This window comes from Heliconius melpomene, chromosome 14 (assembly GCF_056956725.1).
Source record: "Heliconius melpomene rosina isolate 202511_hmr_F chromosome 14, ASM5695672v1, whole genome shotgun sequence".
In the NCBI taxonomy this organism is placed as follows: domain Eukaryota; kingdom Metazoa; phylum Arthropoda; class Insecta; order Lepidoptera; family Nymphalidae; genus Heliconius; species Heliconius melpomene.
The window spans coordinates 2,534,021-2,548,604 of record NC_140402.1 but is presented as its reverse complement, the minus strand read 5'-3'; the positions used below and the strand labels follow the sequence as shown (position 1 = coordinate 2,548,604).

The following is a 14,584-nucleotide window of genomic DNA, read 5'->3' as shown; positions in this document are numbered from 1 at the left end:
CGTCGCATTACAGTCACACCCTTGTGCCGCGCTGCGACGGCCTCGTGACGATGCTCAGAGGGCGGGACGCGGGAGACCTTACGTCGATCGGCGACTTGTACACAAGGCAACGTCGCATAAAAGTAACAAAATAAAAGGATGATTTATACCGCTACTTTTAAAGTTACACTAAATTTGACGTTAAGATTTAACGCAAAATTAACTTTATTAAAACGTTTTTATTTCGTTAAGTTACCAAGTATCGCTACTAAATTGTAACGATACTTAAGTATCTATATGGAATTAACGTTAATTTAAATGGGAATTGGTAACGTTAACAAGCCCTGCTTTTAAGTTACAACAACTTTGACAAGCTCTTTCACACTTCACAGATAAACTATTTTCTATTATTCTTTTTGATAGTATTCTCTGTATTATATTTACTTACCATAACTAAAATAACTATAAAATGAAAAATATTAGATGAACACGAAAAAAATCGGGGACAGCCCCGATTAATATTAACTTTTTATACAGATTTGGTTAATAAATAATTATCAAAAAAAAAACTGAGGCTAGTCGTGGCGCAGGGACATAAGCGCGCGACTAAAAACGCGACAGGTTATGGGTTCGACTGCCACTCGAAAAACATTCGATATTTTAATTTCCTCGCTCTAGCATGACGCTCTGGTGATGAGGCAAAGCGCGACGTCGATTTCCTCCATTCAACACACAAGGTCTCGAAAATTGGGCGGAAAATGAAGAATAGATTGACTTAGCGCGGTTCCCTCTGCCTTGCATATGTGCCGGATACAACGTGAAGCAAAAAAAAAAAACTATCTCGTTACTCTCTGTAGTACGAGAGAGATCGTCTCGAGCTTATTCAATATTGTAGAAAAAATTTAAAGTGATTACTGTTATTGAAAATAAATAGATCACAAAATAAATACAATAAAAAGAGAGAGAGAGAAATACAATAAAGTAATAGTTAATACAATATTCACTTTATATTATAGAATTATTTCAACATAATAATATTCAATAATGCAAGCTTAATATTTATTTCATACAAACTAAGAATATTACAAATTAATTATAACATAACAAATTATATCAAATATGAATTTAAATATTTGTTAATCAACTGAATATATTTAATAATAACTAGTTTTGGCTTTGAGATCTTCCACCTTTTCTACCCATAACGGGACTTCCACCCATTTGTCTTAGTAGTCCCCTTAGGCCGCGAGCTTCTCTTATGCCACTTTCAAACTGTTCCGAAGGTATTGCAGAAAAGTCGTCCATTAGTGGCAATGGCCCACTTAAGCGTTCCGAATATTGTGCAAGTCTAGACTGATGCCCTATAGGTGATGTTTTTTCTGTTGGTTGTTGAGACTGTTGGCAGATATAAAATTTATTAAAATATTGATAAAAAATTATTAAATATGTATATATTGATTACATATACCTTAAAATATGTATATATATTTTACTACCGAGGATGTCACAGTGAGAATGAAGAACATGCTCAGATGGTTTGGGCACATTGAAACAAATGAGTGATGAAAGAATGGCAAGACAGATCTATGATGGAAAAGTGAGCAGTAAGAGAGGTAGGGGGAGACCTCGGTTGACCTTCGAAAACACAGTATCAAAGATACTGGAAGAAGGTTACGTAAAAAGCATGAGGATCCACCGAAGGACATGTATGAAAAGGTTGATGACAGATGAGGCGAAAGAGGTATGTAGAGACCGTCGCATTTGGTGCTCCGTTCCCTCTTACTACCCCGCTAAAGATAAAGCATCAAGCTTTGAGTATGAACATATTTTAAGGTTTCTTTTTTATTTAGAATCACTTAGCTATATCTCCTATATAATAAAGTAAGGACATAGAACCCACTGTTAGAACATTCTACTATCTGACTACTTTTTGAGACATTGCAAGTTAAGTCACAAAACTCTACAATATGCTGTTGTCTTATCAGAACCAAGAAATTAAAATAATTTATTCTCGCAATGATTTCCATTTCACCCAAAAGAGTAATATTGAAAACAAATTATAATATTAAACATACTTTGATTTTTAATGAAGCAATTTCATTCTGCAGCTGCTTTATTAAGGCAGCATCACTTTCATAATTTATCAGTGTTGGTTGTGGCATACATTGAAACACTGTAGCTAATAAATTATGAAGTGAAACTAGAACACTATCCTGCCAAGCTTTCGTGAAGTAGAGACTGAATGAAGGATTTTCTTCAGGTTTTTGTATATAGGGCAGCACTAAAAATAAGAATATAAATAAAAATGTGTCATTAAAGTAATTTGAATGTTATTTTGACTTATATATATTAATGTTTTAAAACATTTATATATATTATGTAGTTATATATTTTAGATATGAAAAAATAAAAAGAATCCTTCTTACTAAACCAATCCTTCCATTCATTTTGGCCTTGTAATTCTGGCATTAACTTATAAAAGAATTCAGTTAATTTCTCATTTCTTGTGGAACTAGTGGATTGCGAGGCTGTTACAAAATATAATTTGTATAAGCTGTACTCTATTTTCCGTACCGCTGAAAAGAGATTGTTGCATATAAAAAAGCTGAGCAGTAGTATATTTACAATAATAAAAACAATTCATTTTACCAGGTTGTACATGAATTTCCAATTTAGAAAAAATAAGACTGTCTAAATGGGACCAGTATTCCTTTAATCCACTTAAATCAGAAACATTTATATAGTGTACAATTTGTTCAACTATTTTATCAACTCTAAAACCTTTATCCTTATCAGACTTTAAATCATTGTCAAAGGCCTTCACAGTAGAACTGAATCCTCTGAATAGTAAATACTCACGAACCAATTCATCGACTAATTGGATGTGAGCCATTACAATTTTTTTATTCGTCTTGATTATCACTGGTTAAATAGTCTTCTTAATGTTATTGTAATTCATACAAATTCATAATTTGATAAACTTTGTTAAAACTACATAAAATTCGTAAATATATTAGATAGATGGAATCTAAATCTAAATTTGAGACAGTTCATTCAATAAACAATAATTGTACGCTTTAATACATTTATACCCTTTGTTTTTAAAGAGTATTATAATCGAGATAGATTGTTGTTCTTGTTTTGTTGATAATTGGCAATTGCAAAGGAAATAGATTATTTATATGAATTTCGTTTATTCTGTCAACAAACATAAAAGGCAAAGGTTATAGATTATGCAGCCTTATTGTTTAAATTGTATTTGAAATAAAAAAATATAATAAGAGAAAAAAATATCTTCAAATTAGTTCAATAAAGACAGGACATTATTTATAAAATAACAGTTCCATTGCTTCGTCCTTTTAAATTAATATCTTGCTACTTAGTAAGGTCATCTTTTTTGTATCGTGTCCTTTAATGATGGATGTTTATTGGTTATATAAATATGAAATTTATTATATATTATTTTATATTTCAATAATTTGAATACTATTATTATATTTAAAATCTCATGATTATAACATGGAATTATAACTTCTAGACGTTGGAGTGACGGCGCTCGAACATTAAAAAATCTCTATGTCAAATTGTCAATCGAAATTGCCTTTAATCAGCTGTCGATTTTTATTATTGGCCAATTTTTAAAATAAAAACTACTTATAAAATGTGTATTAAATGGCGTGAAGTTTGATTTAATTTAAAATTAAACCAGCATCGTGGTAGTGTTGGGGGGCGGTTTGTGCGGATGGCGAGCGCGAGGAGCAAGTGGTGCAAGTGACCGCGGCGGGCGCGGCTCTCCTGGGCCCCCAATCGCGCAGGCATGCAGTGGCATGGCGGAGGCTGCGGGCACGTCGCGTGGCCTCCGCGTCTACAAAATTGTAGTCCTCGGCGACGGGGGTGTGGGGAAGTCCGCGGTCACATTGCAATTCGTTAGTCACAGCTTTCTGGATTATCATGATCCTACAATAGGCATGGTTTAATTTTTCGCATACTTTAGTACTGTCTATTACAATAAATATTATCAGAATATTTTTTAACCATATGGAAAAGATTTCTATCATAATCAATTGTTTATCTATATTTCTGTATAAATAAAGTCTTAAGTTATTATTATGTCAAATATGTATTTTTGTTATTAAGTAGAGGATAAAAAAATAAAATTGAAGATTCAAAAAACTTTTTCAGAGGATTCATATCAGCAACAAGCTGTGATTGATGGGGAGCCGGCATTATTAGATATCTTGGATACAGCAGGACAGGTAACAAAATTAGTTTTATTAGGAAATTATTACTTACACAGCATAAGTTGACAAAAGATGAAATTTTAAAAAGCACTTAACACAATTTTATATTTTTTTTGGGTTCAGAATAATATTTTAATATTAATTTTATATTTTGATATTTCTTAAAAAAAAAAAGTTTTTTTTAAAGAAATATTTATCAAAATGTATAATTTTGTTATATTTACATAAAGGTAAATAGAATGTAGCATTTTGTTTTATTTATCACATAAATGGAGCAACAGCCCAATCCAACTGCTTAAATTTTTTATATACATTTAAATGTTTATCTTAAAAATGATCTTGATTTCTTGCATGCGGTGTTTATTTAAAAATAATTATATTTATGCACTGTTCTTCTAAGATTGTGCTAATATACATTCTTTGTTTTATTGTGTAATAATTTCATTGATAAACCAAATAAGTAAACAAATAAAGATTTGTGCGACTTCTTTTACTATCGCAAGGTATAATATGAAATGACAAATATTGAAAAATAGTATTCCATCTTATTATTTCTGCTTTTATAGAGCCAGTGTTAATGAAAAACTTCTTTAAAAATTATTGTATAAGTCCTATTTTAAATGGTTTTAAATAATGGCCTCAAAAATATATTATTAAATTAATATGTTTTTGAGCCCATCATGGGGAAGTGTTACACAGGAATGATAATTTTGCAGCAGTATTGAGTTCCACCACTCAACACACAATAATTCGAGATATTGTGTGTATCTGGTGGAAAGTAGTCACAACTACAAGACACACTTTGAAATTCGGAATTCGGAAAGTTAATATATATTTCTTTTATTAGATGTGTAAAAGATCTACTTTTTCCACTTCACTATGCAGGACATGTTTTTGGAAATATAATTTATTTTCATTTGAACATGTAAAGGGCCACCGCAAGGCATTGGAAGAGTGGTTTATCACAATATATTATACTAGCGGACGCGCGCAGCTTCGCCTACTTATTTGCACCCTTAGGGGTGAATTCTAATAAACCATGAAACACATATTCAATGAAATATTTAAAGTTTCAATTTCAAATTTTATAAAAATTAGTAGCGATTTAGAGATTTTTCCATACAAACTTTCAACCCCTTTTTTACACCCCTAGGGGATGAATTAAAATAACCCACGAAACGTGTGTTCAATTAAATACGTTTAAGAGTCTGAATTTCAAATTTTATAAAAATTGGTGCCAATTTAAAAAAAAAACTATACTAACTTTCAACCCTTTCTTTGCATCCTTTGGGGGAGAACTCTAGAAAACTATGAAATACGTGTTCAATTAAATATTTTTAAAAATCTAAATTTCAAATTTTATAAAAATCAGTGCTGATTTAATTTTTTTTCAAAAAAATTCTTTCAACACCAACAACTGAAAACTTTCAACCCCTATTTCACCCCTTTAGGGTTAAAATTTTTCAAAATCCCTTCTTAGTGGATGTCCAGATTACGAAAATAAACAATTGTCCAAATTTCACGATTACCTCAGTCAGTGAGGACAAGTCCTTTCATATATCTAGAAAAATAATATATTTTATTTGACTTAAGAGTCTTAATTTTAGGTAGAAGATTATAAATGTCTTTTGTGTATGAGTACAAATTGACATTCTGATTCACATATTTTTTATATTAACAGACCACACAGTTTTGGCATTCATATGTTTCGTTGACATTTTAAACAACTTTAACAGCTTCATAGCATAGCAGATAGGCAGAGGGAACCTAAAGTTAGGACACTGCATTCCGCCCAATTTGAAAGACCGCATTGATAGCACAATCGTCGCTTTACCTATCAATCATGACATGACAGCCTCATTTTCAATATTCCGATGAAAAGATGAATTCTTTGGCCATCAACAGGTAGAATTTACAGCAATGCGAGAACAATATATGAGGTGTGGGGAGGGGTTCATGTTGTGTTACTCTGTGACGGACAGACGGTCGTTCCGCGCCGCGGCCGAGTACAAACGATTGCTCGCGCAAGCTCGACCATCCGAGCGGCTACCTTTGGTCCTTGTTGGTAACAAATTGGATTTAGCGCCTAGGTTTAGACAGGTATGGTATATTTTTTCTAAGTGTTTTGATTTTTTTTTAATTTTATCAGCTTCATGCTGTATCCCGTATGTAGCAGGGTAGGCAGAGGGGAGAGAGGAACCTCGTGTTAAGACACCCCGTTCCTCACTTTTCACCAAATTCAATGTGTGTAGAGTGGCGGACCTCAACGCCGCGCTTTGCCTTGACACTTTTTACCTTATTTTTTGAATAAGGAACATATCTATTTTAACGTACAGTAATCCTTTATTGAACTCCTTATTTTGGTTAATGGTATTAAATTATTGTAGGTAACAACAGAAGAAGGCAAAGCGCTCGCGACGCAATTAGGGTGTCCGTTCTACGAAACATCAGCGGCGCTACGCCATTTCGTAGACGACGCCTTCCACGGACTCGTGAGGGAAATACGCCGGCTTGAACGTCAGCGACAGGTAAAATTTTTATTCATGTTTATACATTTTTATACATTAGTAGGGAATTAAGAGTTGAAATTGATGTGTGCGGTCTGACGCACACGTGACACAATCATTCGAGATACTCTTGATGTTCGTGTCGTAATGTATCCGCTCCAAGAGTGTCGACTGAAATGATAGGGCTACTATGTTGCAAGAAAATGCTTTGCTGTTTGTCCCTGGAGTTATACCCAGAGTTAGCCTTAGGCACCCGGACGCCCAGGAACCGATGGTTGGATGTTGCAATGTAGAAATAAGAGCCACTGGACTTGCTATGTTGAAGACCATGCAAAGTGGAATAGAGGGAGACAACAACAACAACACATGTATTAAAAATGATTAAAGTTTATTTTCTTATTTCTGGTAAAAGCGGATGTAAAATATAGCGTTGTTTTCCGCCGCTAAATCATGCGAAACAAAGTTTCGAGGAATAGAAAAGATTTTTTACATTTTTAACGTGTTATTATATATAATAATAATAATAATATAATAAATTTATTTAATTAAGACATTAGTCCACTTGTTAGTAACAGTTAAAACTTACCCTATGTTAATACACATTTATTCCACATCAGGCAAGAAAAATACTTTTTAGAAAACATATAAAAGCTTGAACGTTAATTTTTTTATATTTTTTCTAAAAAGTAAACAAAAAAGATTATATGTAGAAATATATATAAAATAGAAAATATATATAAATGAAATAATTGTTTTGTTCTACAGTCATCCCTCCTAGGCACGGGCATAGTGTCTGGGGGCGGGCGGCGTCGTTGGCGGCGATTACGCAGCATTTTCGCCCTCGTGTTCCGCAGACGACGACGACAACCCACTTGATCTAAGTATTTTACCCAACCCTAAAACACCTATATACCTAAATAATGCTATTTATTATGTCTAAGGTAAATATTGAGATGATAATGCCACCAACTTGATCTAAGTGTTTTACCTTATGCCTATTATTTATCTTAATTGCCTAATCTAAATAAAATTATGTTTTTTTTATGAAGTAAATGTTACTTTTAAGACGACGACTCCACCCACTAATTTGACCTAAGTACTTTATTTACCCTATACCGTCGAAATAATCCTATTAGTATGTATCAGAAAAGGTAAATAATGAGTGTTTGAATTTTAAGGATTTTTATGAAATTTTGTTTATTTGGAGCCATCGCTTAATAAATTGGTCTCTCACATACTTTACTTTAAGTTTTGATTTAGTACTTTGTTTAGATTTTTTTTCAATAATAGCATTGCAACAGAAATACAGATATAAAATTTGAAAACGTAAGTAAATTTACAATAATACTTACATGGGCGAATTCATAATTAATTATTATAATATTATTCTGTATTACCAAGAGAGATCGACAAATTTAATATGTATGTACGTAGTTTAGGGTCAGGTGCCTAATTTTCCACTACCTCAAATCAATGCTAATTATTTAGTAAGTTGTGTTCCATATGAAGCGGTAGCCATATTTATAGCTATGTAAATTATTAATTAGTTTAAGGTATGTTGGGGTAAGATCGTTAAAAGGTCAAGACCGTATACATCAAAGTGCAAATTCATATTTTTTTGTGTTAGTCACACTTAACACAAGTAAGTTCAGTTTGACTAACATAAAATAAATATACTTTTTAGAAAACATATGCAAACTTGAAAGTAGCGGTATATGAACCCGCGCCTCGTGGAAACCGTCATACGTTCAGCTAAAACGCCACGTTCTAATTTCTATATGTTTTCTGAAAAGTATTTTTCTTTCCTTAGCGTGGAACAAATATTTAAAAAAAAATATAAAAAATATCGACATATAAAAATAAATATCGACTAATTAGGAATTATTTTTAATTCCTAATTAGTCGATATTTTTTTCTATATAGTCTTGACCCATTAACGATCTTGCCCCAACGTACTATATATCTTGTTGTATATTACTTCCTCGTATCCAAATATCGAAAAAATATCTACCTGTATGCATTTCTACCTCTTTTGTACTAATTAAATCGTTCAATTGACGTTCCTGCGTTAGAGCCATTTTATAGTTAAAACACTTATATATAGTATGTTTTTTGTCGTCTTGTGTAGCCAAGTTTTGTGGTTTAAATATTCATTCAAGGTAAAAACCCAATTAGCAAACATACGGGAATTTCGTAAAATTTGATCCCATTGTAGGCCTAATTCTATTTAGATATGTATATTTTATCTGTACTTAATTTTTTAATATCAAATAAACGTGACGTTGCATTTGACACGTTCAGGGCTTAAACAAAATTATATTTAAACAAATATGATCCAATATCATTGTGAATTATATTATACCATAAAATGAACCTAAATCTCTTAGAATAAAACTAGACTCCTATTGTTACGAGTAGGCTTACAATATTTCTTATATGTTTTTTCTTTCTTTCATTATCTGTAACAGTGATATTAAATTAATAAACAGTGCTAAAAATTTGTTGAACAACGGCACTGTACCCACGTTCTACCGAAGGTGGTGGAAGAGAAGAACTTGTTTTTCTCAGTTGGAATCGGCCCATCCTTTTTATGCAAATCTTGCATTTTGAATATTTTGAAGTCTTCATTACCATAAATTACCCCTAGAAAGGCACTTTAAAGCCAGAAAAAGCTATTAGTTTTTTGTTGACTCTCCTTCACATGTTAAGAGTACGTTCTCCTTATTTCAATCAAGATTTTCTTATCTTAATACGTAGAAAAAGATATCTACCCAAAGCCTAATAAACTGGCCTCATGTAAGAAATGTCTTCCGCAGAGGAATCCGATAAAGCAATAATAAATATAGTGTATTGTTTGACATTAAAATATTATGTCGTATAAAGTTCTATAAAACATTGTTTAGATTATATTTACACTATGCGTAAAAGGGAATTCAAATGGTGGGAGACGTGTATTTAAATAATAATTCAATTAATTAAGAAATTATAAACCCCATTACGTGATTTTGCGATCTAAATGTTTAATATTATATGAAAGGTACTTTTATGTGACCTTTTTAGCATGTTGATGGACTTGGCTAGACCAGGCAAGATTGTGTTAGTATAAAAGAATAGGCCAGATTAATAAGTGTTAGAAATTAGTCGTGGCGATCTGTTGGAATTCGGCATAAGAAAAATGATATATTTATTGTCATTTACAATGGTAGATTAAAAATATAGAGCGAAATTTGAGTAATTAGGGATGTTGACTTTCTCATTAATGATTATTTTATTGTAATTAAAAACACAAACGATTTAAAGGTGAAAAACGAAGAAGAAGACGTCAATGTTTTACGAAAGTAAATTCTTAGTAAATTTTCCGTGTGAGAACGATTTTGTTAAGTTTTTAAACCATTTTAATCATTCACTACTTTCCTAACATTCACGTCAACATCCTTTTGGAATTGTAAAATGGGAATTGTACTGTGTTATTGTAATAAAAAAAACTTAGACCATTTGAATTTTCTAGGATACAGTTTATTGTTACTTTAGTAGCGTTGCATTATAGTGACTAGTGTTGTACCCCGAACCCGTGTAGCGGAAATAAAGTTAGTGATATTGATATAGGATTACATTTATTAAAATTTTTAATAATAAACAAATATTACCTACACGTAAAAATAAATGGCCCGTTATTATTGAAATGCTTATTGATTTTTTTTTAAGACAAAATGGTTTTTTTTTATTTAGGTACTCTAAATAATTGGGTAGTAATATAAAGTAATGAATTTGCAGAATAATCATTGGAATTTTTCAGAAAATATTTTGTCTTTAGACAACAATATTATTATGATTACTATAACGTTGGCAAATAATAATAAAATATATAACAAAAATAAGAATTGATACAATTTAAATATTAATTGAGCCAAAAAATCCAAATATTTGAAAATACTGTAGGTATCTAATTCAAATTATAAAGTTGTATAATTATTTTACAGCGCTTGATTTTGTTTTAATAAGAGCAGAAAGCCGTGTAATTAAGAAAAATAAAGAAAAAGTGTTTAGACAATTATAAACAATATTTGTTCCCATTACGAGTAGAGGTAACGTAGTATTTAGTAGATTCCGCCCAATACGCGGTTCATTAGCAAAGTTTGATGTTTGGACAAACATGGAAGTAAATAAGTTTTAAATGTCATATAATTTTTAATATATATTAATTTACAATATTAATTTATAAATGTTGTAATTATTGCAAATTTTATCTTATACTTTAGATTCGACCCTGAAGTACAATTTAATTGAATAAGATATTTTAGCGTGCCCTTCGTGTTATCTGTGTGACAGAGACAGCAATAAAACGTAAATAAAAATATATTTATATAATAATAATTTATTTATTTGGCGTGTGTGTGTGAGTTTAGTGTTGTGAGATGTCGATATTTAATGTAACGTTAGGTCGATACGCACAAATTTTAGTGTAGCGGTTAATGTGAACTTGGCGGTATTTTAAGTCACGCTTAGAAAAAATATATCATGCAATAAGAACATACTGACGCGAGATATTTTACTTTTTAAAAATTAAAACGCATGAAATTTCCTTTCGAGAATATTAGATTAAATAATTATATTCTTATTTTAAATAAAACATAGACCATTACAAAATAAGTCTTAAGTATTTTTATTAAGATTAGATTTTTATTGTCTATCTAAGTGTGACTTTTAATATTTTCAAATTAATGCCCTCAGTACCATGGTGTCAAACTAGTATTTATAGATAAAACTAATTATAAGTAAAATGAGCTTCGCGGCACTTGTCGCTATACACCCTGTATAAGGTTAAACTTCTTGATAATCTGTGGCTTGCATTTATAAGTTCACTATTTATTTTTGCTCATTAATAATTTAATGAACGCAATCTTTAATATTAAATATAATTATGTTACAATGATATATTAATTATGTTTTTAATAATTCACCATTTAATATTCAGTTGAAATTTTGTTCATACGTTCGTTTATTTTAAATTTTTTATATATAAGGTTATTTAAATCAACTATTTTTTATTTAGATACAGGTATTGTGATGATGATCATTTTTGATGAAGTGTTCAAAATATACACATTTTTATTAATATATTAGTTGCTAAATTAGCCATGCACGTTACTGTAAATTCCAATATGAAAAAAATATATAATTGTGATATTTGAAAAAATTACGATAAATATATAAATTCGTTTCCTAACATTTTTTAAATTAAAACAAATCCTATTTAGGCGGCCATAGTTTCAATGTTTTACAAAAAATACTTTTTTATTCTCTTGATAATGGTGTTTTTATTGATATTATAATAACCTTTATATACAGTTACAGTACACGGTAGCGTGCATGGCATCCATTAAAATGCCATAAATTAAACACTAGTTAATGCTAAAAAATTCCATTTCACAATTATTAATGGAAACTCCCCATAGGCATCTATCTAGTCATTGTTAATTTAAGTGAAATATTGTAGTATGTCTGTGTTTTATAGTGAAAAAGATCTCGAAGCGTGAAATTTTTACTAAAATATTGGTTACAATGACATGTTCGTCCCTAATGAAGATTGTTAAAGTTTCAAATGAAACCGGAGCTTTTTAGCCGGTTTAGGCGCGTATATTTAGTATTATACATTTTAATTCACGTGACCACGGACTACTGCAAGGAGTTTCCAAAATTTATGATACTAAATTACGTGGATTCCGGTCAAAGAGTTTCATTTAAAATGCTTAATAATCGGAAAAATCTAAGATAAAGACAACGAGTCGTGGTCACGTTGAACGTAGATACAAAAATTTGTTTCTACAGTTTTTTTTCTTAGTTTTGGCTATATTCCTCCGAAGTGTACAATGCGCACAAAATGACAAAATTAAAAGAAAATTAAAAGAAAATAATTTCACAATAAAAATAACCAAATGACATTATAAGTATTTATTTCGAGATCTTCTTAACTATTTCTATAATACTAAGAAGTCCTAAATAGTGAAAAACACGTTACGTCGGAACCAATCCTCGTTGTTTATTAGAAATTTTATTTACTCTGTCGCCAATTGTTTAAAAAAGATTTAATTTTTCATGTTATTTATTTTAATGTTAGGAAATATGTTTAAGCTAAATTTATATATTTAATCGTGTTTTCGTAAAACATATATACTTATATATAAAAAAAGGATTATAACATGTTAAACATTATACATAAGTTTATTAAAAGTAAAATAAAAAAATTATACCTGCATTTCCAAACATTGTCATAGACTATTTATGTTTCTTATTGAAGAAATTTGAAAGGAATTTGATTCCAAAAGTTCCGAACACTTATACCATTATATGAAATTAATTAAAATAGTTATTTGTTTTATTCTATATATACATTGTAATGGGCCTAACCATATTTATGTTGTGTTTACTTAAAAATATGTTAATATTGTTGTATTTTTTTTTGTCTAAAAATATTATATTTAGAATATTTTGTTATGCAAATTAATTATTTATAACACCACATAGTACCTTTTCATATTTATATTTATAATAACTAAGTAATAACTTATGCGAAATTGTAAGAAGTGTGTAGAGGTTTTGTTGAATAAATGTCCTGTTTAAATTATTATGGTTTTTTAATGCCTACTTCAATTGGACTAAAGTATACCTGTATTTTAAATCGTATACCAAACATGTAAAGAAAACATTAAATGTTAATATTTTGTTTAAATATAAACATTAAATATATAGTGTTTTTTAAATGTTTGAAGTGTTATTCTACACCTATGAAAGAAAAATATTTTTATGGAAACATATAAAATTTTGAAAGTAACTAGATTTGAACCCGCCCCTGTTGGAAAACGTCTAAGGTATACTTCCCTATCGAGCTACGGCGAAATTCTTATATGCTTGTTACAATTTATTTCCGTTTACATCTAAAGAAGAATTTTACAAATTTCTGCTACCTAAAAATAATTGCCTAGAATTGTTTTTGGTGAGAGAGAACGTTCTATATATTTTTTTGGATTTTTAAAGTGTTATTCCACCCACACTACGCAAGAGGCTCAGAGTCAAATCCCGCTCCGTTCAAATTTTCTTAATATATTGATTAAAATACAGATATAGTCAATATACATTATCCCGAAACAATACACAAAACCCGTACGCTTCATAGATGAATTATTAGTATTTAATTTTTTCATTTTTTCGCTCTGTTAACAAGGTAAAGCGTGGCGTTGGGAACCGCCGCTCAACACACACTGCCTCGAAAATTCGCCAGAAAGTGGAGGACGGCGTGTCTTAACACTGTTTTCCGTTTGCCTACCCTGATATAAGCAGGATACAGTATGAAATTGAAAAAAAAATTGGACAACGCCGAGTACTTCCGTTGTTAATACTAGAATTATATATTAATATATTTTAATACCTCTCGAAGTATTTATTATATGGGGAATGTGTTGTCACCATTACGTATTTTCACATAACATTTCGCACTAACAATACAGCTCGTAAACTTGCATTTAACGACAACAGCCGACATCTTGACCGTTGCGGCTAGCCTTGCGAGCATCTCTTGTAGCTTGTGATTCCTCGTATAATATTTATGGGTACAGTAAAGTAATAAGAAAAAAATATGGCTACCTTTTATATAATAATAATATTTTTTTTATTATTTAAATGAATGGAGGCCGTAGTGGCGCGTAGAGACCATAGTAAACGGAAATTGGGGAACGGAAGTGTCTGAATGGGAACGGAGTGTCTCCACACTATGTGTACCCTGTTATATACGGGATACAGCGTGAATTTAAAAAATGTAATTAAATGCTTTAAATATTATTTTCTATTACTTACTTAATA

At 30.5% G+C, this 14,584-nt stretch overlaps 2 protein-coding genes across 3 annotated transcripts; one reads left to right on the top strand and one right to left on the bottom strand.

Moving 5' to 3' along the window:
* Positions 1-1,024: 1,024 nt before the first annotated feature.
* LOC146531918 (WD repeat-containing protein 91) lies at positions 1,025-3,161 on the bottom strand. 2 transcript variants are annotated; one of them, XM_085197443.1, is made up of 4 exons: positions 2,839-3,161; positions 2,406-2,555; positions 2,055-2,260; positions 1,025-1,374 (listed from the first exon to the last, which is right to left on the bottom strand). In XM_085197443.1, exons 1-4 carry the CDS (start codon positions 2,870-2,872, stop codon positions 1,144-1,146), a joined length of 621 nt encoding a protein of 206 aa, XP_085053569.1. In that variant the 5' UTR covers positions 2,873-3,161; the 3' UTR covers positions 1,025-1,143. The 2 variants fall into 2 exon arrangements, with proteins under 2 accessions (XP_085053569.1, XP_085053568.1); XM_085197442.1 differs by having other exon boundaries at positions 2,629-3,160.
* Positions 3,162-3,549: 388 nt separating this feature from the next.
* Ric (Ras-related protein interacting with calmodulin) lies at positions 3,550-13,352 on the top strand. The gene is made up of 5 exons (XM_085197232.1): positions 3,550-3,945; positions 4,162-4,235; positions 6,126-6,320; positions 6,608-6,748; positions 7,493-13,352. Exons 1-5 carry the CDS (start codon positions 3,807-3,809, stop codon positions 7,601-7,603), a joined length of 660 nt encoding a protein of 219 aa, XP_085053358.1. The 5' UTR covers positions 3,550-3,806; the 3' UTR covers positions 7,604-13,352.
* The last annotated feature ends 1,232 nt before the right edge of the window (positions 13,353-14,584 follow it).